Genomic DNA, 27,169 nt, shown 5'->3' on the forward strand with positions numbered 1-27,169 from the left:
TGGCCAGTTGGGGAGTGAACCAGCAGATGGAAGACCTCTCTCTCTCTCTGCCTCTCCTCTCTCTGTGTAACTCTGACTTTCAAATAAGTAAATAAGAAACTACGCCACATCTATTCAAATGGCCAAAATCCAAAACACTGACAACAATAAATGCTGGCACTGACGTGGAACAACAGAAACCCTCGCTTACTGCTGAAAGGATACGCATAACGGCATAGCCATTTGGAAGACAGTTTGGCAGCGTCTCACAAAACTAAACACACCATTACCATATGGCCCAGCAAGCATGCGTCTCAATTTACTCCAATGTGTTGAAAATTTATGTCCACATACAAACCTACACACTAATATTTATAGCATCTTTATTCATAATTGCCAAAACTCGGAAGCACCCAAGATGTTCATCAGCAGGTGGGCAAATAATCTGTGATATATCCAGACAATGATACGTTTTTAAGCACTAAGAAATAGTGAGCTATCAAGCTGTGAAAACACATGGACAAATCTTCAGGTATACTACCAAGTGAAAGAAGCCAATATAAATGGACTAGACAACACATGATTCCAACTTACAATACTTGGGAAAGGCCCAACTACACTTGATCTTAGCCAAAAGGCCGAGAAGTGATGGGAAAGGCCCAACTATGGAGACCCTTTAAGGGAAAATGAGTACCAGGGCTAGATGGGGAGGGAAGGAGGAATAAGGAGAATAAGGAGAATTTTTGGGAAAGTGAAACTAACTTAAGTGATACCGCAGTGGTGGATGACTGTCATCATGCATTTGCCCACACTCATAGCATGTATAAAACCAAAATGAATCCTAATGTAAGCTGTGGACTTTGGAATATAATGATGTACCCCTGCAGGTGTATTAACTGCTAGCACACACACAAGTCTTCTGTGAGATTCTGACAGTGGTGGAGTCTTGCATGCATGGGGACAAGGGATGTATTGGAAATTTCTTAACCTTTCCCTTAATTTTGCTGTAAACCTAAAACCGCTCAAAAATAAAAGGTTTTTATCTTTTCTAAAGTCTCATTGTTTTTACAAACTCAAGATTTAAAGCAGAGTGTTTTCTACTCAGTTCTACTCAGGGTTGGAATTCTACTACGCGCTGGGAAATGCAGTGAAAAGGAAATAGAATCAACTCCAAGGAGGACTGGGACGTTCCATCCGTGAATGCTTCTGTCCCCTTCAAAATTCATGTTGAAACTTAACCCTCCATGCAACACTGTTGGAGATGGGACTTGATGGGGTGTTTGAGGCATGAGGGCCCCACCCTACAGAATGATGCTTGACAAAGGACTTGCAGCAGTGGCTCGCGCCCTTCCACTTTTTGTCATGAGAAGACAATGTTAGTCTCACTTGCCCTTTCATCTTCTGCCCTGCAAAAACGCAGCCAAACGGCCACCACACAACAGATGCTTTATCTTGGACCTCCCAGCCTCTCGAATTTTAACAAATTTAGGCTCTTTCTAAATCAGTCAGTGATTTGTAACGCCAGCATAAAACTGACTAATATAGGTTGTGTTTCCATGGACTTCATAAGATTAAAAAGCAAGAAAGCGGGGGCCACCTCTTGCAACGGCAGCATCCACATCAGTTTGAATTCTGGCTGCTCTGTTTCCAATGCAGCTTCTGGCTAATGCACCTGAGACAGCAGTGGATAATGTTCCAAGTGCGTGGGTCCCTGCCCCATGTGGGAGACCTACATGGAATTCCTGGCTCCGGCTTCAGACTCAGCAATTGAAGCCACATGGGAAAAGAACCAGTGGTTGGAAGCTATCTCTGTCTTTCTGTCTCTCCCTTTCTCTGTGTCACTCTGCCTTGCAAAGAAATAAACAAAGCAAATATTTTTCTAAACTTGTGGGAAAAGTAAAACAGAAAAATCAAGCAATTCCTATCTATACTCTTCAAACATTAAATTATCTATATGCTTTAGGTCAGCGCCATAGCTCAACAGGCTAATCCTCCGCCTAGTGGCACCGGCACACCGGGTTCTAGTCCCGGTCGGGGTGCCGGATTCTGTCCTGGTTGCCCCTCTTCCAGGCCAGCTCTCTGCTATGGCCCGGGAGTGCAGTGGAGGATGGCCCAAGTGCTTGAGCCCTGCACCCCATGGGAGACCAGGAGAAGCACCTGGCTCCTGCCTTCGGATCAGCGTGGTGCGCTGGCCACGGCGGCCATTGGAGGGTGAACCAATGGTAAAGGAAGACCTTTCTCTCTGTCTCTCTCTCTCTCTCTCTCTCACTGTCCACTCTGCCTGTCAAAAATTAAAAAAAATTAAAAAATTATCTATCTGCTTTAATAAAAAAGAAATCATAACCCAATATATAAAATGACAGTTCCCAACATGCTGTTCTTGGTGCAAGATCTGAGATGGCAACATAAGAGACAAGACAGACTGCAGGCTGACATAAATCACTGAACTCTACAAGCATAATTCACCTTTCTGACTTCCAATTCTACTTTTGATGACCAAAAATTGAAAATTATCAATGTAGATATAGAGTAAGTGGAAATAATGCATGTGGCAGCTTAACCAGCATAATTAATGAAGAAGCAATACTTTAGAAAATTAATTTCCATAAACTTTTTGGAAAATTAAAAATATCTATATTATTCCACTCAGCCGTGGTTGGCCCATTCAGTTTTCCTCCTGACCGATGCGTGAGCGATTTTTCCGTTTTATTCTGTTATGTCCTAGTTTGTCAGGCTTGCCAATTAGTAATAACACCTCTCACTGTCATCTAAGTCCCCTGTACTGTTTGCCCACTCCTCCACCACGCTACTAACCCACACGTTCCTGGCAGCTACCCCACCCTTCTCTGGTGACCTGTGGTCCAGCTCCCCAAACCTCCTGTCAATCAAGCTCCCTGAACCTCTCAAAGCTAGATAGTCAAACGCACACAACATCCTCCGGATTTTCCATAAAAATATCTTTACCTCTGTTTATGAATTCTGGGGACTCTGTCCTCTTTCTTTTCAGACAGAATGCTTTCCTGAATGTTCTCTCTCTTTCCTGCCTCACAGTTTTCTCTAAAGAATCACATACCCTGTTCAAGGATTTCACAAATTCAGTTACCTTTAGAGACCATGTCAACAATCCTGAAAATAAATCATCTTGGCAAGTCCTCCAAGTTATTCTGCCCCAGCCTCATATTAAGGATTACACTGCAATTTTCAGACTTGTATCCTCTTACTCCCAAGTCCCCACTGGTGCACTTCATGTTTACGCCCTATTTTATGTCTGTGTCATTGCACAGTTTACCGAAACCTTGCTAACGCTTCATTGCTTCATGTCAGTGCATCACCTAAGTGCATTAAGTGCAGTGAGGGAGTACTAAGGGGATGCAAGACACATTCTTCAGCATCACAAGGTTTATAGACCAGCTAAGGAAACAAAGAGAGGAGCAGGAAGTCTCCATCGCTAAGTGGTGACATGGAGAAGGAAACACCAGCAACCCTGATTTCATCAGTACACACAGTGCATACACTTGCGGAATTGTCACACCACGCCTCACAAATGGGGACAGTTTTTAATCAATAAATGTTTTTACCAATGTTTAAAGAGATGGAAATGCTAACAAATTGATTTCATCTTCACACATTGAATTATGTGTTTACTTATCATGCTGTACCCCATGAATAATTAAAATAATTAAATTAAAATAATAAAAAGCAATAAAGTTATTTGGTTTTTTTTTTTTTTTGACAGGCTGAGTTAGAGACAGAGAGAAAGGTCTTCCTTTCCGTTGGTTCACCCCCCTAATGGCTGCTACAGCCAGCGCTGCGCCAATCCAAAGCCAGGAACCAGGTGCTTCCTCCTGGTCTCCCATGGGGTGCAGGGCCCAAGCACTTGCGCCATCCTCCACTGCACTCCCAGGCCACAGCAGAGAGCTGGACTGGAAGAGGAGTAACCGGGACAGAATCCGGTGCCCCAACCAGGACTAGAACCTGGGGTGCCGGCGCCACAGGTGGAGGATTAGCCAAGTGAGCCACAGCACTGGCCAGCAATAAAGTTTCTAAACAATAAAATAATGTCCTTTGGGCCAGAGCCATGGCTCACTTGGTTAATCCTCTGCCTGTGGTGCTGGCATCCCACATGGGTGCCGGGTTCTAGTCCTGGTTGCTCCTCTTCCAGTCCAGCTCTCTGCTGTGGCCCGAGAGGGCAGTGGAGGATGGCCCAGCTCCTTAGGCCCTGCACCTGTGTGGGAGACCAGGAGGAAGCGCCTGGCTCCTGGCATCGGATCGGCGCAGCTCCGGCCATAGTGGCCATTTGGGGGTGAACCAACAGAAGGAAGACCTTTCTCTCTGTCTCTCTCTATCTTACTCTGTCAAATAAATTTTAAAAAGATATCAAAAAATAAGATAATATCCCAATTGCAGAATTCTACAAGCAAAAGTCATTAGTATATCTTTCTTTGTTCATTCTTTATTGCCACCTTCTGATAAAATAATAATCATTCCTTCCCTTTTTCCACAATATGGACACAGAGTGAGAGTAGCCACCCAAAGTCTCACTAAAAATATATATGACAAACAAGATCATTCAACAACAGCAATAATGCTTTTAATGATAATAATAATGCAACTAAAGAAAAATCATTCTAGCCATAATAACACACGTACATGAGTGAAGATGAAATATGATTAAGACAGAAATTAGAGCTGCTTGTGAATAGTTCAGGAAGGCTTCCAGAAAGAGGTGTGTTCCAGAAAGACGGATGTTAAATGATGGATAATAAAGAGCCAATCTAGAGGAACAAAACCAGAAGTAGGCAAGGAATTCATAAAACAGAATCAGCAAAGAAACTGACAACCATGTGCATAAATCTAAATATGCACTAGCAATTAAATAGAACAACAATGGCATAATTAAAAGCTGACATTCAAAATAAGACAATAATCACCTAAAAAACAGAAGATGAACAGAGGTCCTTGAACTATTAAGAAGAAAGTTAGACACTTGGCAAGTTTTTGGAATTTGTTAAATAAAACACTGGTGTTAAAAACCTAAGAGTAGGCCGGCGCCACGGCTCAATAGGCTAATCCTCAGCCTTGCGGCACCGGCACACCAGGTTCTAGTCCCGGTCGGGGCGCTGGATTCTGTCCCGGTTGCCCCTCTTCCAGGCCAGCTCTCTGCTGTGGCCCGGGAGTGCAGTGGAGGATGGCCCAAGTGCTTGGGCCCTGCACCCCATGGGAGACCAGGAGAAGCACCTGGCTCCTGCCTTCAGATCAGCAAGGTGCGCCGGCCGCAGTGCACAGGCCGCGGCGGCCATTGCAGGGTGAACCAACGGCAAGGAAGACCTTTCTCTCTCTCTCTCACTGTCCACTCTGCCTGTCAAAAAAAAAAAAAAAAAAACTAAAAAACCTAAGAGTAACTAACTAACTGATAAACCTCCAAAATTGTGGAAAGAATCCAGGGGATTAAACAAAAGCTCAATAAATAAAGAACAGAAGAAACAAAAAGAATAGAAAAAAGTAAAAAAATTTTAAAAAGCATTTAAAAATGTAAAAGCAGATGCCCTAAGTTAATCAAGATGTAATTAATCACAATGAATATAACAGATTAAACTCGTCCTTTTAAAGAGACTCTCAGAATCTAAATTGAAAGATAGAAATGTGCAAGTACATACTAAATATACTTAGTTAATTTAACTTTATTAGTATCTAGCAAAATAGACCTTAAGCTAAAAAGCATTATTAGCGACAAATAAATTAGAAGATAATATTGAAGAAATCTCTCAGAAAATGTAGCAAAAAATAAAGGAGCTGAAAACAGGAAAGAAAAAAAATTAAGCAAATTAAAGGATTATTTAGTATGTACAATATATTAATAAAAGGAGTTTTAGAAAGAGATAAATATAGGAAAAAGTAGAGAGGGGTGGGAAAAATTATCATTTCTAAAAAATCAAGACAGAAGACATGCTTTCATGCCCAGACTGAACAAGGCCACCTCGTTGGTACCCATAAAAAACAACAAAGTGCACCCACACTAAGGCGTATTGTTGGGAAAGCTCAGGGTCCTGGGACAGAGAAGATGTATGAAACTTCTAGAAAGAAAAAACAGGACACATGCATAAAGGATTGGAAACCACACCGGCGTCAAGTATCTCGAACAAAACTACTGGAAGGCAGAGTGCAACAGAACTCTATCTTCCAAAATGTCGATGGAAAATGATCTCTATCTAGAATATGACAGCCCATCAAACTATCCACCAAGTGTGAGGGTGGCGTGAAGAGAAGTCTATTTAAGGAAATGATATTAAAACGATCTCTCTTCCATCTATGCAGTGAATGCAGATGTAGATAATTGGCAGAGAGCTTAGTGGCTGAATTAGTGATAAGTACGGAGAAAACTAAGCAAATAACAAAGAAACATCTATCAACTCCTGAGGAAATAGAAAGTGCAAACAAAGAAAAGTATTCTTAGTACATGGCAAGGCTCAGCCATTAAGATCAAATTTGTATTCATAACCATGTAAATGCCTAACATTTATTAAAACAAAGAATGATAAACCTACACTGCAAGAATAAAGTGATAAAAATGGTGCATGTATATAATGAGAGCAGGTAGAAAATGGGACTAGAATCTCATCTTCCACAGTGAGAAGTTAAAAACAAAGCCTAAACCTGAAAAACCAGGCGGGAAGGAATATAATCTCATCATTTGGTAGCCTGGAAGCAAATAACAAAAAAAATTCAATTCCCTGAACACTTTGAAGTGGTTGCTTCTAGGGTCTGCCCTTTTAAAAAAAAAAAAAAAAAAAGTCATTCCAGTGTCTCAGTGCCCAGCCTCACATTGCGCTTTATCAGTTCAGAGGCCAAATGGGGATTATTTGTGCAGAAAATTTACTGTGATGAAGGTCTGGGAAATTTAAGGGAGGTGGAGGGAAACCAGGTGAGCCTGCAGAACACAGTGAAAGTCTGACACCTGTGCCGAAGGGAAGGACGAGGTGAGTGAGAGCAGGAACTCAGACCTCAACACAGCCAGTGTGGAGCCCAGAGCAAAGTAGTGGGAGCAGACTAATCACGGGAGATCCACCACCCAGTCACTGGCTGGGAGCAGCAGGGACGTGGGGGAAACCTGGCTTCAGCGTGTGAGCTGCCGCAGGGGAGCAGAAGCCTTGGTCGGCTGCGCTCAGCCTCAGCGGTTTGCTGGCAAAGAGTAACAACTGACTCTACAGAAAGTTGACTGTTTTCTAAAAATAGCTCTTGATTTGTGGTACTGGCTACTCTCTGTGATTCTAATACTCCTACTAAGTCCAATGTCAAGCTACCAAAGAGATAGCACTGAATGCTAGGTTCAAAAGAGACACCAACAACCAGCGGCTTCTCCAGGAGCTCCAGGAGCTGGACCGGGACACCCTGGCCTGTGCCCTCACGGCAGCTGTTTGTGAGGCGAGACCCGAGTGGTCCATCACCTTAGCCACCTTACACACCAGCCAAGAGTTTAACAGTTTCTACCTTTACAAAATGATGACTAAAATGATGTTTCAGGGTAGCCTTACTTTAGTATTTTCTTTCTATGAGTGAGGATGAAGATCTTTTAAAATAATATATTAGCATATCATCAAATTATATATATTTATACTCATAAGTATATTTGAAATTATGTAATATAATGTATTTTCTATGGATTTAGCTAATCTTTTGATGATTTGTTTTATTAATACGAAGTGAATAGATTTCATGTATTTCATAGGTACTGTTCTAAAATGATAGCCAATCTTCCCTCCCGCCCCTACCCCTCTCCTTCATCCCCCTCTTTCCTTCCTTCTTTTTTATTAAATTTTTGCAAAGACACAATTTCAACTCCTATAATCACAGGCTTAATTCACCACTACCCAGGAAAAAGTAAGGAGACCATAATTCCACAGGAGTACAAACAAGGGCTAAAAGCAATAGTCATATCACAACATATCCATTTCATTCCTATACATTTTTATCTTCTGTATAACTGCCACAAATCATAGAAAACATATGATATTTGTCTTTTAGGGACTGGCTAATTTCACCAAGTATAACGGTTTCCAGTTGCATCCATTTTGTTGCAAAAGATAGGATTTCATTATTTTTTAGGGCTGAATGGTGTTTCATATATATATATATATATATACCACATTTTCTTTATCTGTTCATCAGCTGATTGACATTTGGGTTGATTCCATATCTTAGCCATTGTGAATTGGGCTGCAAGGAACACAAGGGTACAGATACCTCTTCCATATGCTGATTTCATTCCCCTTGGGTAAGTTCCCAGGAGTGGGATGGCTGGGTCATATGGCAGATCTATCTTCAGATTTCTGAGGAATCTTCACACAGCCTTCCACAGTGATTGTGCCAGTTTACATTCCCACCAACAGTGGACTAAGGCACTTTTTTCCCCACATCTTCACCAGCATTTATTGTTTTTTGGGGTTTTGGGGTGATAGCCATTATATGTACTTACTGTGTACAACATGATGCTTAGTAGTATACATTTGCTGTGGAATGAATCCATCTATCTAGTTAACGAATGTGTTACCTCATGTTTTTGTGTAAAAGCATATCTCCACTCTCTTATAACCACTCTCTCGATTCTGAATAATACAGTCTTGTGGACTATGGTCATCATGCTGTATAATGGATTTCCTGAACTTCCCCTCTGGTCTAACCGAAATTTTGTGTTCTTGGACCCACATCTTCCCAGTTCTCCCCCAGCACCTGGCAATCACAATTCTCTCTACTTCTCTGAGATAAACTTTTTTTAGATTCCACATGTTGAGTGATTAATTTTATTAGAATATTCAGGTCTATGTTCTAAGTAAACAGTCTCAAGGCATGAATGTAATAATCCAAGTAGCTAGTGATATATAAGTGTTGCTTATTATTTCTTCTTTCATATGATTAGCATTTTCAAAATTAACTCCCATTAGCCCTCTCCAAAGGGTGTACTTAGGAGAAATAAATGTACCTTTAAAAGCTTGATGTGAGTAGAATCTATAATTAGGAAGAGAGTTACAACAATCGTGTTTTTCTCACAAGTTCCAAGGTAATAATTACGTGAACACTATCAAAATGCAAGTTCTACACCTAACTTTGCAGGGAATCATTTTTAATACCACTATAGTTGATTAGCATTACAGTTGATGATAGAAATTTAGTGAAACAAAGTCACTGAAGAAGTTCAAACTCTCTCTCAGTGCAAGTAGGGTTAACAACAGGAACAAAAACAGTGAATGATTTGGTGACATCTGAACTTAAAACAGTGATTGCTAGGGGCTGGAAAGAGGAATGTGACAACAGGTACCCAAAGACAGTCAAAGAGAAGTTCAAGTTCTAGTGGTCGCCATCACAGGGCTGTGGCTACAGTTCACAATGCTGTATTATACACTGTATAAAGGTGGTGTATTATACACTGTATAAAGAACTGGAAGAAAGGGGCTGACTGGCATCAAAAACAAAGCAGAGAAAACAGAAAGGCTACAATGACCTGGCCTAATCAGCTTATACTATGTGTATGTGTCAAAGTGCTGCACTGTACCACAGAAAAATGTGTAAGCATTAATTAATCAGAAATGTTCAATAATAAAATTATTTAAAAAACACAACGCAATCTACCACAACAGAATCCTTAGGAAAATTTAGCCAGTAACATTATCATTAAGAACACATTTTTATAATACATACAATTCTATTCTGACTCATGTATATATTAGTCATTCGTTTTGATTTTTAGCTGCATCCTATTAGTTTACTGTAGCAACTTATAACTCATTTTCTATTGTTAGAATGCTAAGAGGCTGGGGCCAGCATTGTGGGGTAGCGGGTAACTCCACCTGTGGAGCCAGCACCCCATATGGGTGACTGTTCATGTCCAGGGTGCTCCACTTCCAATACAGCTCCCTGCTAATGGCCTGGGAAAAGCAGCAGAAGATGGTCCAAATGTTTGGGCACTGCCACCCACACGGGAGACCTGAATGAAACTCCTGGCTGCTGGCTTTGGTCTGGCTCAGCCTTGGCTGTTGCAGCTGCATGGGGAGTGAACCAGTAGATGGAAGATTCTCTCTCTCTCTCTCTCTCTCTCTTTCCCTCTCTCTTTCTCACTTAACCTGTCTGTAGCTCTGACTTTCAAATAAAAATAAATAAGTCTTTTTAAAACACAATGCGAAGAAGCTGTGCATAAAGTGGTCTTTTACAGTATGACACATTATAGGAATTTCTACTTGTACAAGTAACATGGAAGGACCAGGAGCTTGAAGCGAAGCAACATCACATGCATCCAATAGAGTTTCTACCCAGGAAGGAAGAAACAAAAACAGTGAAAGTTCAGTAACTGCTCCCTCATAAATGTTTCCTTCCTTTTTTGCTACTAACAGCACTGCTAATACACATATCTAGACGTGAAGAACCGAAAGATCTACAGATGCAAACTTTTAAAATGCTCCCGCTCTTCTACGAAAACGCATTTACTTCCTCATCCCTACGTCTGTTTCCTAGTTTGTGAACCGCACAGCGGTCCCCTTTAGCCACAGTTTCTCATTCCTGGGTTTTAGGAACCCATGGTCAATTGTGGTCTGAAAATATCTGTCTTGATTCTTTCCAGAGAGAGGCAGCCCATTCACACACGTTGTATAGTATATTACTGTAATTACTCTGCTTTATCAATAGTTCTTGTTTATTTCCTACTCTGCTTAACTTTTAAATTGAACTTTATCATATGTATGATGTATAGTATAAAACATAGTTACATCCATTCTGTATATATAATATACGATTTTCTTTGATATAGTCTCAGGAATCCACTAGGGGCCTTGGAATATATGCTCTGTGGGTAAGTGGGAGCCATTATGTTTGACCCTAAATGTGGCTACTTTTTTCTCCTTCATCCATAGCTGCTTTACTAGTAATCAGCATTTTCAACCAGAAATCAAGACCAAGAAAAAACACGAAAATCAAATATGATCACGTGTGGCAAAGGTTTAGTAAGGTGAAGACTGAAACTGGTAGCTAAAAAGAAGTGTACATTACTGGTGGAATTCTTTTATCTTGCTGTTCTCAAAACTTACGATCCACGATACCCCAAAAATCAAAACCAAAAAACCTACCTCATCTACATTTTCAAAGGCATTGATGATGTCATAAGGTAAACAGGAGAGTAGATCGATCACAAACCACGTTTTCAGATAGTTCATCCTTATGAGTTTGGGGTCAGAAATGACCTCTCCTCCGGGCCCCACAAAAGTCGTGTGAAAATTTAAAACAATGTCAACCAGGAAAATCACGTCCACCACGCTGTCCAGCACCAGCCAGGCTATGTTGTTCTGCTTCGTTTTGAAAGAAACGTTGTAAGGAACCATGATGGCGGTGTAAAAGGTAAGAATTAAAATCACCCAGTCCCAAGTGGTTTTAAAAGCACAATAGTGTAAAATGATGTGCGGTGGCGTCTTTGGCGCTTCTTGTTTATACTGAGGAAGGATGTCTGAGCCCAGCTGAAGAACCTAAAACAGAGAAAATATGCAGGTAAATGACTTGGTCATCCTTGCACGGTTACTAATAGATTCAAACTTCCCAGTGGTCACACACACCCTCTTGATCATGGTTTCAGGGCTTCCTACTTTGGTCAACCTCTTCTCCCACGTGGTCCCAGTGCTCACTCCAAGAAGTCACTGCGAGTCCCACCATGCTACCAAAGCTGGTCTACCTGCTGTTCCATCCGACTGCTCTCTGGTGGCCAACTCTGACACATAGCACAGCTGGAGTCCTCTTCCAGAGTTCCTGCTGCGCTAGTGCTGTGAGCCAGCCCAGACTCAAACGCCTCCTGGGTGCCTCCACTCATAATTCCATGTTCACATGTCTTTGGCACCTCAGGAAACACACCTGGGATCCTGCTGACCCAGGAGAACCTCAGACCCCTGTTGTTACTGGGCTTGCTGGTGTGTGACGCTCAGCAAGGTTCCTGACGCGTGGCCCAGCCTGCTTTGCCCTTTTCTCCCTTAAAGGAGGCCTTAACGATTATTTGCATGCCCAACCCAGATGCCAATTCACTTTAGGAAAAGCAAATGCTAAACACTCAAGTTTGCGTCTCTATACCTATTTCACAAATGGAAAGTGTTCAGTGCAAGGGTTTAAGAAGTCACTCTGATTAGGTCCCATTAAACTATGAGAGAAAAATGAGATGACAGCCCAAGCAGAGGCTTCAGTATCCCTAGGAAAAGGTAATATACACAGGTCTTAGCATTGTCTTCTGCAATCTGAAATCTGGAAATTGCGAAGAACAGATTAAAGACATTTACTCCACATCATCATCAAAGCTCAGGACAACAGACGTGGTAAAGGGTTTGGTAAGGTGGAGTGTGTTAAATAACAGCTTTGCCAATCCTACGCAGCCAATCACTCAATGTTAGTGCCACCAAGGGGAGGCAGCAGTCAAGAAAGTCTAAGTCAGAAAATCATAAAGGCTGTACACATTTGCATGCAGGAAAAGATAGAAACAAAACACTCATTAGCATATAACTCTGTGAGCTACATGCCACACAGCAAAATAAATCTACTAGTATCATTCGAAACTTGGGGAAAATATTTTAGTTTCTTTCATACAAAGAATTTATGTAACTGCTATGTTCCTCAAGTTGTATTTATGAAATGCATGAAGTTTGTATTCCTTAAATAAAGAGTTTCTAGGGAGAAAAAAGAGTTTATACAACTGAAAATTAAATATGTGAAAACCGTTATTACTATTTCTAGTGTGAAAAATGTTGCAAGCAGTCTCATTAATTGTGAATTATAATTATTCCTAGTTTAGAAATTATAAAGACTATTTGCTTAGCATATTTTAAGTGTTTGTCCACATTATCAGTTCCCAAGACATTGTTCCATAAAGTCTTAAATTACTTAGCAAGAAATTCCCCAGGAGTGTAAGCTGCATGCTGGGACCTATTGATATACATGCAGAATCATACAGAACCACCTTCCAACTGCTGTGTTCAATATGAATTTTTCTTCATACTCAGTATTGATATTTTACTACCTGTATCTACAAGCCCATGGTTTCAGGACAAAGAAATCAAACTTGGGAAATCAGAAACTCAGAGCCAATGAGACTGGGAAGCCAAGGAAGCAGTTGAGCCAAGTAGAAAAAACAGTCCCTGTGATCCCAAGCACTGCAGGATACGGTTTTGGTTCCCCATGCTCTGAAGATAAACAGGTGCCTTGCCTCAACCCAGCTCAGTTTAGGGGATCAAGGCTGACCTAGACTGACCTGTGGCTCATTGCACGCTCATTGTAAAGCAGTAGCATGCCAAATCACACACCTAACAGCCACCATAAGAGGAAAAATCGGACCATACAGGGAGTGAAAAGGGGCAACAGCTACATCCTGAGAAATTCCCACCGCCTTCCCAGAACCATGAATATTCCTCCACCTTACTAAAATGCACCTCCCCCTTATTTGAATGTATCTCCCCCTTATTTGAATGCACCCTCCCCCCTTTATTAGAACGCACCTTCCCTTTCCTTAAACAACCCATAAAATTTAAAACACAATTCAGAGACCAGGCCAATCCACTCCGAATAGGCCCTACTCTCTGTGGAGTGTGCATCTATGCTGTCCTCTATTAGTTGTTCTCTAACTTGTTCCTGAATTCCTTCTGGAAACAAAGTCAGGGTGCTGGGTAGCAGGAAGCACTGGCTGTCGGACACTACCAGACTGTATCACCACCTCTGTGGGCCTGAGGTCTTCTTGCCTTCTTGGAATACATTTACCCATTTAAAATATAAAAATTAAATTCTATGACATCACTGGCACAAAGGTAAATATATTACTATCAAATATTCAAGTTTTTTACCCCATAGTTAATTTTTTTCTTCTGCTTTAAATAGAAACTGAGACATGTTGTAGGCCCTAGACCCTGTGCCTATCGTGCTAATGCGCAAGCCAACTCTGCTCAGTACCCTGGCATCATGGGAGGCCTCTCCTTGAGAGATGGGATGGATCAAAATTCCTATACCTGAGTTCAAACTCCTTACATCTGACTACACTTGAATCAGCTGGGAAGCTTTTTTTTTTTTATTTAAGTTATACAAGTTTCATGTATTTCATACGTACAGATCTAGGAGCATAATGCTACTTCCCACCCCACCCTCCCTCCTACTCATGCTCTTTCTCCTCCCTCTCCTATTCCTGCTCTCAGTTTCCACAAAGATCTATTTTCAGTTCACTTAATGACTGGAAGGTTAACCCTATAATAAGAAAAGAGTTCAATAAACAGTATGAAGGAAAAAAAACACTGTTGCTCAACAGAAGAGACAAGACGGGCTCTAAACAGTCGTCTACACTCGAAATGTCCAGTTCACTTTTCAGGTATCTATTAGCTACCCTAGATCCGAAAAAACATATGATATCTGTCTTTGGGGGACTGGAGTATTTCACTAACTACAGTGGTTTCCAGTTACATCCATTTTGTTGCAAAAGACAAGATTTCATTTTTGTTTTTCCAGCTGAATATTACACACATGTATTTCACTGACCCCCTAGAGAATGCTTAAATTGTTCTTGGGTGGATTCTTAGAAAATCGATATTTTTGAAACCTTTCCAGGCGAGTAGAGTGTACAGCCAGGTAAGACCCTTGTGTTGTTTTCCTTTATCCATCCATGACGCAGGTCTTCAGAGTGACATGTGCAGGACAAGCACTCAGACGTGTTAGATGAGAAGGAGGAAAAGGAGCAGGGGCGGAGACTGGGGAGGAGATGAAGGAAGAGGGGAACCAAGACAGCAACAACAGCCCAAAGAAAGGACGTGAAGGTTTCGGCTTTGATCTTTTTATTTTTTTTAATGATTTCTCAAAAGTCTGCTTATTTTTTATTTGAAAGGCAGAGCCTACCCTCCCACCTCCATCCCTCCCCACCCCCCACTTCCCCCCACACACACACAAAGAGCAAGATCTTCCATCTGCTGGTTCGCTCCCCAAATGTCCACAGCAGCAGGGGCTGCGCCAGGACAAAACTAGTAGCAGCAACTCCAACCAGGACTCCCATGAGGGTGGCAGGGACCCAAGTACTTGAGTCAAAATCTGCTGTCATGGCCGGCGCCGCGGCTCACTAGGCTAATCCTCCGCCTTGCGGCGCCGGCACACCGGGTTCTAGTCCCGGTCGGGGCACCGGTCCTGTCCCAGATGCCCCTCTTCCAGGCCAGCTCTCTGCTGTGGCCAGGGAGTGCAGTGGAGGATGGCCCAAGTGCTTGGGTCCTGCACCCCATGGGAGACCAGGAGAAGCCCCTGGCTCCTGCCATCGGATCAGCGCGGTACGCCGGCCGCAGCGTGCCTACCGCGGCGGCCATTGGAGGGTGAACCAACGGCAAAGGAAGACCTTTCTCTCTGTCTCTCTCTCACTATCCACTCTGCCTGTCAAAAAAAAAAAAAAAAATCTGCTGTCACCCAGGATGTGCTCTGGGTAGAACTCAGTACAGGCATTCTGATACGAGCTGCAGCTTCATTAGCAAGAAACCTTAGGTGGAGGGCGAATGAAGTCATCTTCTCTGATGCATTTTTGTAGCAACACAGAAACATTCTGCATCTCTGAACTTCTGAGGGCATTGACTCTGATGGAGTGAGGTCCACAGATGCGCACGGCTGCATTCCTGTACCTCCACCCAGCACAAAAGTGAGGAAGCTGAACGTGGTCAGCAGAATGCCAATGCTCGTGAGAAATTAAGCGACCGCTTACGTGGAACCTGGAGTCTTTGAAGCTGGGAATCTGCTCTAAATTTGGAGGATCAGGTGGAACTCAGATCAAATGTATGTGTCTTGGAAAAAGTGAAAGAACCAGAAATTCCACAGCAAAAGCATATACTGTGTCAAGCAAATTATATAAGCCTTTGAGCACAAGCGGAAGGACGATATACTTGTACTAACTCGGTGTTTCTTTGGGTGTCTTTCAGGAGATCCAAGATGCTGTACCACACAAGCACAGACTAAATCTCTGTTGAAAACCTTGTCACTGCAGGTTCTGTGAAATCAGCCTAAAACCCAAGAGAAAGCAGTTCCGTATGGGGCTCAGGTTTATGAATTACTGATGATGGACAGAAAAAGCAATAACAGGAAGCAGATGTTCAGCGCATCTGTTAGGCCTCCAGGTGGGCTGGCCACATTTCATCTGGCAGTGAGTAGGTTCTAGCCCCGGCTCTGCTCCTGACTCCAGCCTCCTGCTAATGCAGACAGCGGGAGCAGCAGGTACGGCTCAAGTGGTTGGGTTCCTACTACCCATGTGAAACACGAAGTCTTGGCTCCTGGCTTTGGCTTGGCCCAACTCCAGCTGTCACGGGCATTTGGTGAGTAAACCAGAACATGGGAGCTCATTTGCTCTCTCTCTCTCTTGCTCTCTCTCTCTCCCCTCTCAAGTAAATAAATACATACTTTATAAAACTAAAACTAACATTAATCCAAAGGCAAAGCAAAAAAAAAAAAAATCAGCTGGGAAAAAATAGGAATGAAACTTCCTCAAAAATAAGAATGATGATATTAAAAAAATTTTTCAAAAAAAAAAAAATTCCTGGTGCTGAGATAGAGGATATTCCTCTCTGTGTCCATGCTGCAACCCCCACAACACACACACACACACACACTGTCTTTGCCCTGCGTGTAGCAGAGAAAAGAAAGCTCTGAATAAGATATAGTGAGGACCCAGAAGGAATCATGACTATAAAACCCAGGAGTCACAGAAATAAGCTCCTACACTTCAGCTTGATTTTTAGAAAGAATAAGATAACTTAAAGAAGAAAAGAAAGTAGCTGCAAAATCAGGTAGGACTTACTAACAAGTATGATTGGAAAAGGAAGTCATACCTAACTGGCTGCATTCAGTCTTGTGCTAATTGCATATCATCTTTAAAAAATATTGCATTATTATGACTTAATATTTAGTTATGCTAATGTCTTCTTTTGCTTTTTGAAAACATGTCTGTACATCAAAGACTTAATATTTCCCCAAGCTAACAGTGCTATGTAGAGCAGAAAACCGTAACAAGCATCTTTGTTAGCTCTGCTCTAAAAAAACCTCCAGAGCCTTCCAAATTCAGGGAACACAACTCATTTCCTAACCCCTTCTAAACCATATTTAACGTTTAACAAACAAGTTAGGAAATGTCGCTCTGGATTTCCAGTCTCGTGCCATTTCTCTGGTCTTGGCACACTCTCTGAGGTGTGCATTGCCTCATCCTGACTTTGACAGCCACATCCGTGGGGGTGATATCAAAACCCAAACGTCCCTCTGGGTGCCAGACCCATAAATCCTACTGCCACGCAGGCACCTCCACTTGGATTTCCTATCAGGCACTTGGAAAAAAAAATGTCCAAAACTGAATTCATGATCAATGCCCACAAACCTTCCTTTCCTGTGACTGTAGCTGTCATTTTCCTACCCAAATACGACAGAACTGTCCTTGACTCATCTCTTTATTGTACACACAACTGTGGCCTACCATGAACATGCTGAGGAGGGTGTTTGGCCTAGGGCCTAAGATGCCCATTAGGACACCAAGTGCCACGTCCTCATACTGGAGTGCCAGAGTTCAAGTCCCAGCTTCCCTCAGCTCCCCATTCCTGCTTCCTGCCAGTGCAGACAGGAGGTAGCCCGTGATGGCTCAGGTATTCGGGACCCTGCCACCCATATGGGTTCTCAGCATCCAGCTTCCACCTGGCCTAGCCCAGGCCACTGCCCAGGCAGTTAGGAGAGCTCTCAAGTTCAAGTTTCTCTTTCTCTTTTTCCCTCTTCTCTCTTCTCCTCTTTTCTTCTCTCCATCTTCCCCTCCCCCTTAATGAAAATAAATCTGCTGATCCCATCTTGGAGTCTGCAACCTGTCCACTTGAGCCATCACTACCTTGCTTCAGGCTATAGTTGCTAACTTGCTGCCAGGCCTATACTGGCTTCTCTGCCGATGCAGTCTCCACAGAACCACTAGGTCAAGAAAGGAATTTTAATCATTTTGTGCCTTGGATTCTATTGACCAGGGGTGGGGAAACTATTTTTGCCAAGGGTCATTTGGATATTTATAAAATCACTTGAAGGTGACACAAAATAACTGACTTTAAAAAAAGAAAAAACCACTAGCCCACTATATATTAATTTCAAGGCCTGCCTGAGGTTGCCTTGGCAGGTCCAGATCTAATGATTTCACAGGCCTTATACAGCCCACAGGCTGCATGTTCCCATTGCCTGCCTTTGGCAATTTAGCAAAAACTACGTTAAAATGAAGCTTTTCAACACATCAAATAAGGGGCCATCATTGTGGCACAGTGAGGTAAGCCGCCACCTGCAACAGTGCTATCCCATATCAGAGCACCAATTCAAGTCCTGGCTGCTCTGCTTCCAACACTAATGCACCCGGGAAAGCAGAAGAAGACAGCCCAAGTACTTGGATTCCTGCCACCTACATGGGAGTCAGGATGGAGTTCAGGGCTCCAAACTTTGGCTTGGCCCAGCTCATGCCACTGTGGCCATCTGAGGAGTGAACCAGCAAATGGATGATCTCGTTCTCTCTGGCTCTCGTTTCTCATTCTGTCTTTCAAATAAATAAAGTATAATTTTTGAAAATAAGATTAAAATCATGGGATTTCAAAAGAAACCAACTGGAACCAGTCTACTTTAGGGGCTTTTCTGAGGCCCAAATTTCATCACGTCATCTTCCCAGCACGCTAGACAACCACCACCAGCATCCCACCATCCACCACCCCAGCCTTCTGTCTCCATCTGACTCAACCACACTGAAGTTGAACTCCTCTCTGGATCCTTGCACGTGCGGACTCCCTGATGGGAATGACTTCCAGCCCTTCTGTACTTACGTAGCCTTTAGATTGTTCCTGCAAGATCCTCTCACAGGCAGCCTTCCCTGGAGGCCCAGGCCTGGGTGAGCACACTGGCATGTTGTCCCACCGTACCCATCCCTGTACCTCTCAGATTCTACCCTCAGTTCCCTCTGCTGTATCTTTAGCTCCTTGAGGACAGAGCCCACTTCTTGCCCACCGTACCATCCACTGCACAGTGCTAAGCACAGAGCAAAGTCTCAGTGTTTGCTACATACCCAAATGAAGGAGTGGACAAACTCCCCCCATCTCATTTGAAACTTCACACTGTACACATGCCACCTGGGATACCAATCACCACATGCCCGTTTCAAAAGGTAGACAGAATAAAAAGAAATGTTGGGGATTTCTATATTTCTACAGGGGAACAATTCATTTCTAGCTAATTATTTATAATTAACAGCCATAAATATCTATATTGAATCAATTTTGGAATGGAATGTGCAACACCACCACTGCAGGAAGCAAAGTTAGTCTTAGACTTACTTCAGCTAATCTTGAATGCTTGTGGACCACCTCTGTTTTATTCATTGGCGTGAGCTGCTGCAAAACACTCCGACTATTTGTCAAAGCCCGTGTCAATCGGGCAAATTTTGTCCAACCTTAAAAATAACAGAAAAAAAGCCTGAGTTTTTCATACATAATGAAACATGGTAGCAAACATTCTTGCTAATACACAAAATATCTCAGCAAACCTACATAATGAAATATTATGTTAGCCAATATTCTTGTTAATATGCAAAATATCTCAGCAAACACCTAACATTCAGAATAAATGCAAAATTTTCATCTAAAGCATTTTACCTCAACAAAGACATCGTATTTGAAGTGTGGCTATAAAAATAAAGAGCAATTTTTATGTGTGACTTTTGTGCTCTGCTCCTATGTTTATACAGTCGCCTGTAGCAGAGCCAGCCAACTGTTTACAAAATGCTGTGCTTTCCACTGCATTGCATGGGTTTCTTCCTGGAAAAGAGCTGCCAAGCCAGGAATACATGTCCCAGCATTCCTTGCATCTAGCTGTAGTCCATAACCCTAGTTTTTACAAGTAGAATCAAGCAGAAGTGATGTGTATCACTTTCATGCCACAACTTAAGAAGAAAGCATGACTTACAGTTTCTTGAGTCTTCTACCAGCTGCATGCAAATAACAAGGCCCACAAGAGGTGGCAAAGGCCCTGATTCACTGCATGGAAGAGAGCCATTTGCCAGCCAGGATCATTTTTCTAAACTGTTTTATGAGCAAGAAATATGCTCCCATTGTTTAAACCGTGGAAAGTTGGGAGTTTGTTATAGCAGCTAGCATTGCCCTAATAAAAATAGGCGACTGTGTTTATGTGAAGATATGTATACCTAACAGAATAAAGCACAGTTTCAACAAATCTCACATATTATGGTTCATATCACATACTTCCATCTTCCTTAGAACACAGCAAAATATTTCTCTTTCATTAGCAACTACAGTGAGATCTAAAAACTGTTTTTGGCATACATGGAATTCTTGAAAATGTTTTCTGGGAGAGCAGTAATGCCTGAAGAAATTAAATGTAAATTTAAAGGAAAAGAAATTTTTTTCTAGGACCTCAAATTGTCATTATTAAAATCATTGATTTCAAAGAAATTTCAATGAGATGTGAGTAAACAGAATAAAACCAACCACACTCTGGTCCCATCCAAATTATACTTTATCTGGATATCTCAGAAGCTCTAATCCATTAGAGATCTCATTAAAACTATTTCATAACTTTTCCAGCATTATCTCTTGCTAGGGTAGTCACAAACAATTTCTTAAAAATGAAAAACTCCTCATGGTACAAAAAAAGTAACTCTAATGCAAATGATTAAATGTCAGACCGTGTGATGAAATAGAAAGGAATAAATCCTGGAAATATGCCAGCCATGACGCTGGTCAAATCATTCTTTCCTACTACTCTTCAATCTAATTCTAACTTCATCTAAGCTCTGTGTCCCCCGCCAAATCAGCTTCCTCTATGTATTCAATAACTGAAGTAGGAGAAGAAGGCAAACTGGTCCTTATTTCTTCCTCATCAATCGACTTTATCCCAGTGACTAAAACAAAACATCTCAGGCATCAGGAATTGTTTTCAACCCTAGGGATTACCCTGTGCAATGTGCTGGAGAAGAGAAATACCAGGTACACCAGCGACTCACACTTTTTATTTATTTATTTTTTTTTTTGACAGGCAGAGTGGACAGTGAGAGAGAGAGAGAAAGAGAGAGAGAGAAAGGTCTTCCTTTACCATTGGTTCACCCTCCAATGGCTGCTGCGGCCTGCTCACCGTGCTGATCCGAAGCCAGGAGCCAGGTGCTTCTCCTGGTCTCCCATGTGGGTGCAGGGCCCAAGCACTTGGGCCATCCTCCACTGCCCTCCCGGGCCACAGCAGAGAGCTGGACTGGAAGAGGAGCAACCTGGACAGAATCTGGCGCCCTGACCGGGACCAGAACCCTGGGTGCCGGCACCGCAAGCAGAGGATTAGTCTGTTGAGCCATGACGCCCAGCGACTCACACTTAAAACTCAACATCAACACAAAAATCCCAACTGTAATCTTTATCTTTACCTACACTTTTCTTCTGAGCTCCACACCCATGTGTTACTTAACCACTGGCCACTTCTTTTTTTTTTTTTTTTTTTTTTTTTTTTTTTTTGACAGGCAGAGTGGATAGTGAGAGAGAGAGACAGAGAGAAAGGTCATCCTTTTTGCCATTGGTTCACCCTCCAATGGCCACTGCGGCCGGCTCATCGTGCTGATATGAAGGCAGGAGCCAGGTGCTTCTCCTTGGTCTCCCATGCAGGTGCAGGGCCCAAGCACTTGGGCCATCCTCCACTGCCTTCCTGGGCCATAGCAGAGAGCTGGCCAGGAAGAGGGGCAACCAGGATAGAATCCGGCACCCCAACCAGGACTAGAACCCGGTGTGCCAGCGCCGCAAGGCAGAGGATTAGCCTGTTAAGCCACGGCGCCGCACTGGCCACTTCTTACTAATATTTCTATAAGCATTCAACATGTCCAAAATTGATGTCATCATCATCTTTTTCCTGCCCACCCCTAACACTGCACTTGGTCTTAGAGAAAAGGCTCATGATATTTCCAACTGCCCAAATCAGAAACTTGAAATTCACTACCCCTCTTTCATGATTTCATATATATCCAATCACATATCCAATCACTTCCAAGCTTTATAGATTATGGCTTATCAATAAATGTCTCTCAAATCGAAGCTTCTCACTCCAATCCTATAATATCAGACAATACATCATTTTTCACTTGAGATTGCAGCATTCTAAAGACCACATCCACTGACGATGCTCTTTTTAAAGCATAATCTGACTATACCCATCGTCTATTTCAACCTTTTTAACAACAACCCAAAGGCCTCCAGGATAACAGTAGGCTGGTATATTTTGGTATGTAGGTCATGTGGTTTCTGACCCCCAAAGACTTGTTTTGCATCCATCTCCTGCCACTTTCTCACACACTCTCTGTATTGCAGCCTTACCAAAACCAATTCCACATTAAATTAAGGATAAATTCAAGTTAAAACTTAATCTACCAGGAAATCTTTGCATACCCTACAACATTCCTTGTTTCCATGTTTTTATAGGTTATACTCAATCTCCTGGTTCAATATCCTTTTCCTCCCCAATCTATCTGGCTAACTCACTTTAACGTCAGACTCTGTTAAAGCATTATCTCTTTCCAGATTTTCCTTTGACCCATCCATAAAAGAGAAGTACCCTCCTCTGCACATTCAAACCACAGGACACACACCTCATGCAGATGAACAACACTGATATAGCTGTTGATTAAAATAACAGTCACTCTCATTAACACTGTACAGATCAGCAATTGATACATGGCCATATATAAAACAGGCCATACATCAACTTAAAAAAACATATGTTTATTTGTCACTTTAAAATCATATTTAGAAGTAAGCTTCTTTTTTTTATTATCATTGAGCTTGGGTTTGGTTTGGTTTGGGGGGTAAAGGGAACGAGGTTGTCTTCAGATGACAGTAACTGTATCAGCCATAGTGTACTGAAATATTACCTGGTAATTAGTTTTATTCCTTACATCAACTGAATATTATAATCTCAGAGACTATTTTTAGTAGTATCCAGGTCAGTCTTTGACTTACTCAAGTTCATATTTTAAGACAGGTGACATTGTACCCCTTCACACACCTCAGTCAGACTACAAAAGAAGATTATTTCATTCCTTTGTGTAAAGTTCACCCAAAAAATTTTGAAAAACATACAAAAAAGAAGATATTGAATAAGTTCAATGATGCTTGGAAGAATACAAGCACCAAATGGCACATGTTCTCTCATTCCATAGCATCACGCAGGGAAGTTAAATGTGTGATGGAGGAGAAATAGGACAAGGAAAGCCTACTGTGGCTCTCTGCTCTTCTATCTGCAGCCCTGTGAGCACAAGCTACTGGGTTTCCTAGTGAGGAGGCAGGAGTTCCTAAATTGAATGCACAAAAGAGCTTATTCAACTGTACCTGTGTATGTGCACACCTTGTTTTACATAAGAAATCAGTATGACCAAGGAATACTCCATCCCTTTACCTTTTTCTAGTGTTCTAAAGGAAGAAAAACATTTAAGCACTGAAAAGAAAACATACACATTTTTCTTCTTGCGTAAAAACAGGACTATCATTGATTAAACAACAGAAACAAATTGAAAGAGAAAGGTGATGTTCATGAATCATTCTGAAAGTGTTTTCAATCAGCACATTAGGAGTTAGATGACTTAAACATAGATGAAAATGATGCATGACATGAATTTTAGGTGTTCAATCTCATTCTTGCTATTCCTGAATGGCTAGTACTATGACTGGCACATAGTGGAGTATTAGATACATTTCTGTTGCATGAATGAAGACATGAGTTAGGAACTTAGGGGGAAAAAAAACAACATCTGTAGTATACACAATCAAAATCAGAACACAAGGAAATTTGCTCAGCTTTTAGCAGCTGTTAGCATCACTCATGGCGTGACAGAGGGCTTTGAATTGGAGAAGTTAGAAATGGTGTGGCAGTGGAGAGCAGGGAAAGTAATGCTGGAAGTGTTGAGAATTATAACCCTGCCTTCAGAGAGACACTGGGGAACTGCTAGCAGAAAAAAAAGGAGGGGGTGGAGGAGGATGATACCAAATGTGGAACTGGCTCAGACAAACCAGAAGAAAGGAATTTAGGAAGAAAGACAAGGAAAGTTTTTTTTTTTTCTCCCTAGAGAAATCAAAGCCAAGAGAGTTCTCAAATTGAGTAATTATTTATGAGTTTTGTTATCAAAATGCCCTAGAAGATGAAGAACCCATGCAAAGCCAAGGAATATTTTATTTCACCTTTAAATCGATGGGAGCGCCCAGAGACGAGCTCCCTGAGCTGCTCAGTAATCTTTTTATTTGTCTCTGGCCAGGGCCGCCTTGCAGTCCCGGGTTCTGAACGTTAACATGTTTGTTTCTCGAGACATCTGTACAACTCCTCTCTCCTCACTCTCAGCACACACCTTTCCAAACTCTTTAGCGAGTGAAACAGAAGCCACAAGAAACACAACGGCCTTCAACTTCCCTCCTCGGCCTTCCACCACCCCACATCTCTACATCAACCTGGCTCCTGCCTGCACCTCATAATCGCAGAGAAGTATTTGCTCCTCCTCGACCACCTGTGTGTTCCACTCATGCACATTAATTTGTAGATTTCACTCTCGCTAACCATGCCACAGTAATTTTTTTATGCCTATCCCTCTGTGCTCTTGAACATGTCTGGAATGGCCTGTTATTGGCTAAATTAGCTCATTTGATCTCTCACCAACCCTCAATGTTCAGTGCAACTTTGAAAGAGCTGAGCAGCCACACTGTCGAGGTCAGAGAAAAAGGACGCATCAGCAGTTCTAACTTTTCCCAGTGATACATTTACTGATCTCACCTTTACAGAGCCCTAACCCGTGTGAATGATTATTCAGCACACTGTGCTGATGTTACTTAGATGTGGTCGATGTGGGGTAATGTGAACAGACAGCTGAATATGAAGAGTCTAATACTTGCTCAGTAAGTTGCTCATCCTGTGATGAGAACATTCATTCTCCTAAAAGCTCAGGATGCCAACTCCTTCTTAATAAAACATTAGTTTAGCTCTATTGGGTTGCAATTAACCTCTCTGTCATGGATTGCCTCATCTAAAAAATGAAAGGAAGTCAAAGAGGCAGTTAAATCAATCTACCAGACTGCAACACAAGATTCTAATCCATAAGAAAAAAGCTTAGGTAAACAATTATGCTCTTATCCAAAGCAACTACATGGTATAATTACTCATATTTCATCTGCTTCCTCTCTAAAGAAAATCACTGGCTCCCTTAAGAAGGAGGACACTAGTTTTGTTGTTATTTTTATTCCACAGGATTTTTTTGGCAAGAAGGTGCCATAACTATTTGGCACAGGATGGTTCACACTGTAATTATCTTGGCAGTTCTGGAGTCTGTACAGTATAAATGGGCAGAGATTCAGGCCATCCTTTCTAGAACCATGTGGATAATCAACAGAATGGATTTCTTGGCTGCATGCATAGCAATAATGTATCAGAAAACATTGATTGATGATCTACGCAACTGTTCTAAGACCTCAATACCAGGAACAAAAAAATAACAGTAACACGTTGCTCCCTTGAGTGATTATCAGAACATTTCTTCGGTTCAAAGCAGTACCATTCTGTCATAAGGGCAGCATTTTCAACCTGGATTCCATTTCTACAGAAGAACAGAGGGCAGGGGCTTACAGAGGCCAAACCCCATTACTGAACACCCACTGGAAAGGATGAGGCAGAATGGAACGTGCAATCCCGAGGACTTGGGATCTGAAATCAGTCAGACACTGAGTGTCTGGATCTTTGACAGTCACAGGAGATAAGACTAATTTTTATAGGGATGTAAAACAATGAATACAAAGTTACTGGAAAATACCAACTGCTCTGCCAAGTTAGTTTCCTTCCCCTTCAGTGGTTTTTGCTACCATCCATCATAGTAGAATTCAAAGGCGTTGATGACATCACTCATCGCTATGCAGTTTAAAGACAAAATATTAAATTCCACAAGAAATTGGATGAATTTGGGATTCATTATGAAAGCAGAGGTGCACTCAAATTGGCGGCTGCCTCCTTGTTACAGGCAGCATTTCAGAAACAGAGAGAAAATTCGGGGGCAGGCACTTATCTTAGAGGTGAAGATACCCACATTCCATACAGGAGTGCCCTGCTTTGTGGTCCAGCTTTGCTTCTGGTAACAGCTTCCTGCTAATGGGCACTTTGGGGAGGCAATAGTGATGGTCGACTAGTTGGGTCCTTGCAACAGACATGAGAGACCAACACTGAGTTGTTGGCTCCCAGCACAGCCTACTGCAGACATCTGGGAAATGAATCAGTATAATATGGGAGTTTCTTTGTTGCTTCTCAAATAAATATCATAAACATTTTTTAAAAGGAGGAAAATTCAGAAATCATCTACGTGGTCAAGTGTTCAAAAGATATATCTGAGCTTCTTAGTGGAAGAACCCATACAAGTTAAAGCAAACTGATGTCCATTTTGGCCAGTTCAGGCAAATGCTCAAAGAATTTGGGCCATTGTTCTAAGGACTATCCCACTGTCACGTTAAGATGGCAAAAAGCCCTTGAACTGGAATTTCATTGAGGTTTTGCCCTCATTTTTTTTTCCCTGAATCTTAAAATACTATTTTCTGTATACTGTCTGTATTTATCATCTAAGTACTTCTTCAAAATTTTACAAAGATTCTCCACTTGCAAATTTCCTCAACTCCCTGATACCTGAGCCCCCCCCCACACACACACACACACACCATTCTTCTCATCTTGGCTTTTCATCCATTTCCGCATTTACAGCCATTGACTGAACATGGGTGGAGTAAAACATGGAAGCATGTCCGACACCAGTGAAACTCAGGGCCAGCAGCCTCGGGTGGGCCCTCGTGCTGCCCAACAAGCCCGTCGTACGTTCCTTTTCTACTCCCAGTTCGACTCTCCTACAGAACCAGGTCATGGCTACTTCTCACACCCTCCAAACATCCTCACAGCTTTCCCATCCTTGTTCAGCTGAAAACTGAGAAGACAGGGGCAGCTTGAGGAAAGCGTCCATTACAGATTGACTTGGTTGCCCGTCTCCCCATTGGACTGTGACAGAAGGAACTTCGTACCTCCAGGACCTAGAATAGCACCTGCAACCTACTATGTGCTTAATTAGCATTTTCAAGTGAGAGGAAAATAGATAAGTGCAAGACAAGGGGAATAAAATATT

General features: G+C 42.1%; 1 protein-coding gene and 1 non-coding gene across 2 annotated transcripts in view; both read right to left on the bottom strand.

The window, feature by feature from the left end:
• KCNH5 (potassium voltage-gated channel subfamily H member 5) overlaps positions 1-27,169 on the bottom strand; it is a 362,743-nt gene that overhangs the window by 272,227 nt on the left and 63,347 nt on the right. Inside the window, exons 5-6 of the mRNA XM_062181546.1 lie at positions 19,326-19,441; positions 11,091-11,483 (exon numbers count right to left, since the gene is read on the bottom strand). Coding sequence (XP_062037530.1) covers positions 11,091-11,483; positions 19,326-19,441 — 509 coding nt within the window. The remainder of the gene's footprint in view (positions 1-11,090; positions 11,484-19,325; positions 19,442-27,169) is intronic.
• Positions 446-629, bottom strand: LOC133751737 (U2 spliceosomal RNA). Its single transcript, XR_009864840.1, has one exon. It is a non-coding gene; the product is annotated as a U2 spliceosomal RNA (small nuclear RNA).

Source organism: Lepus europaeus, chromosome 22, assembly GCF_033115175.1.
Source record: "Lepus europaeus isolate LE1 chromosome 22, mLepTim1.pri, whole genome shotgun sequence".
NCBI classification, from domain to species: domain Eukaryota; kingdom Metazoa; phylum Chordata; class Mammalia; order Lagomorpha; family Leporidae; genus Lepus; species Lepus europaeus.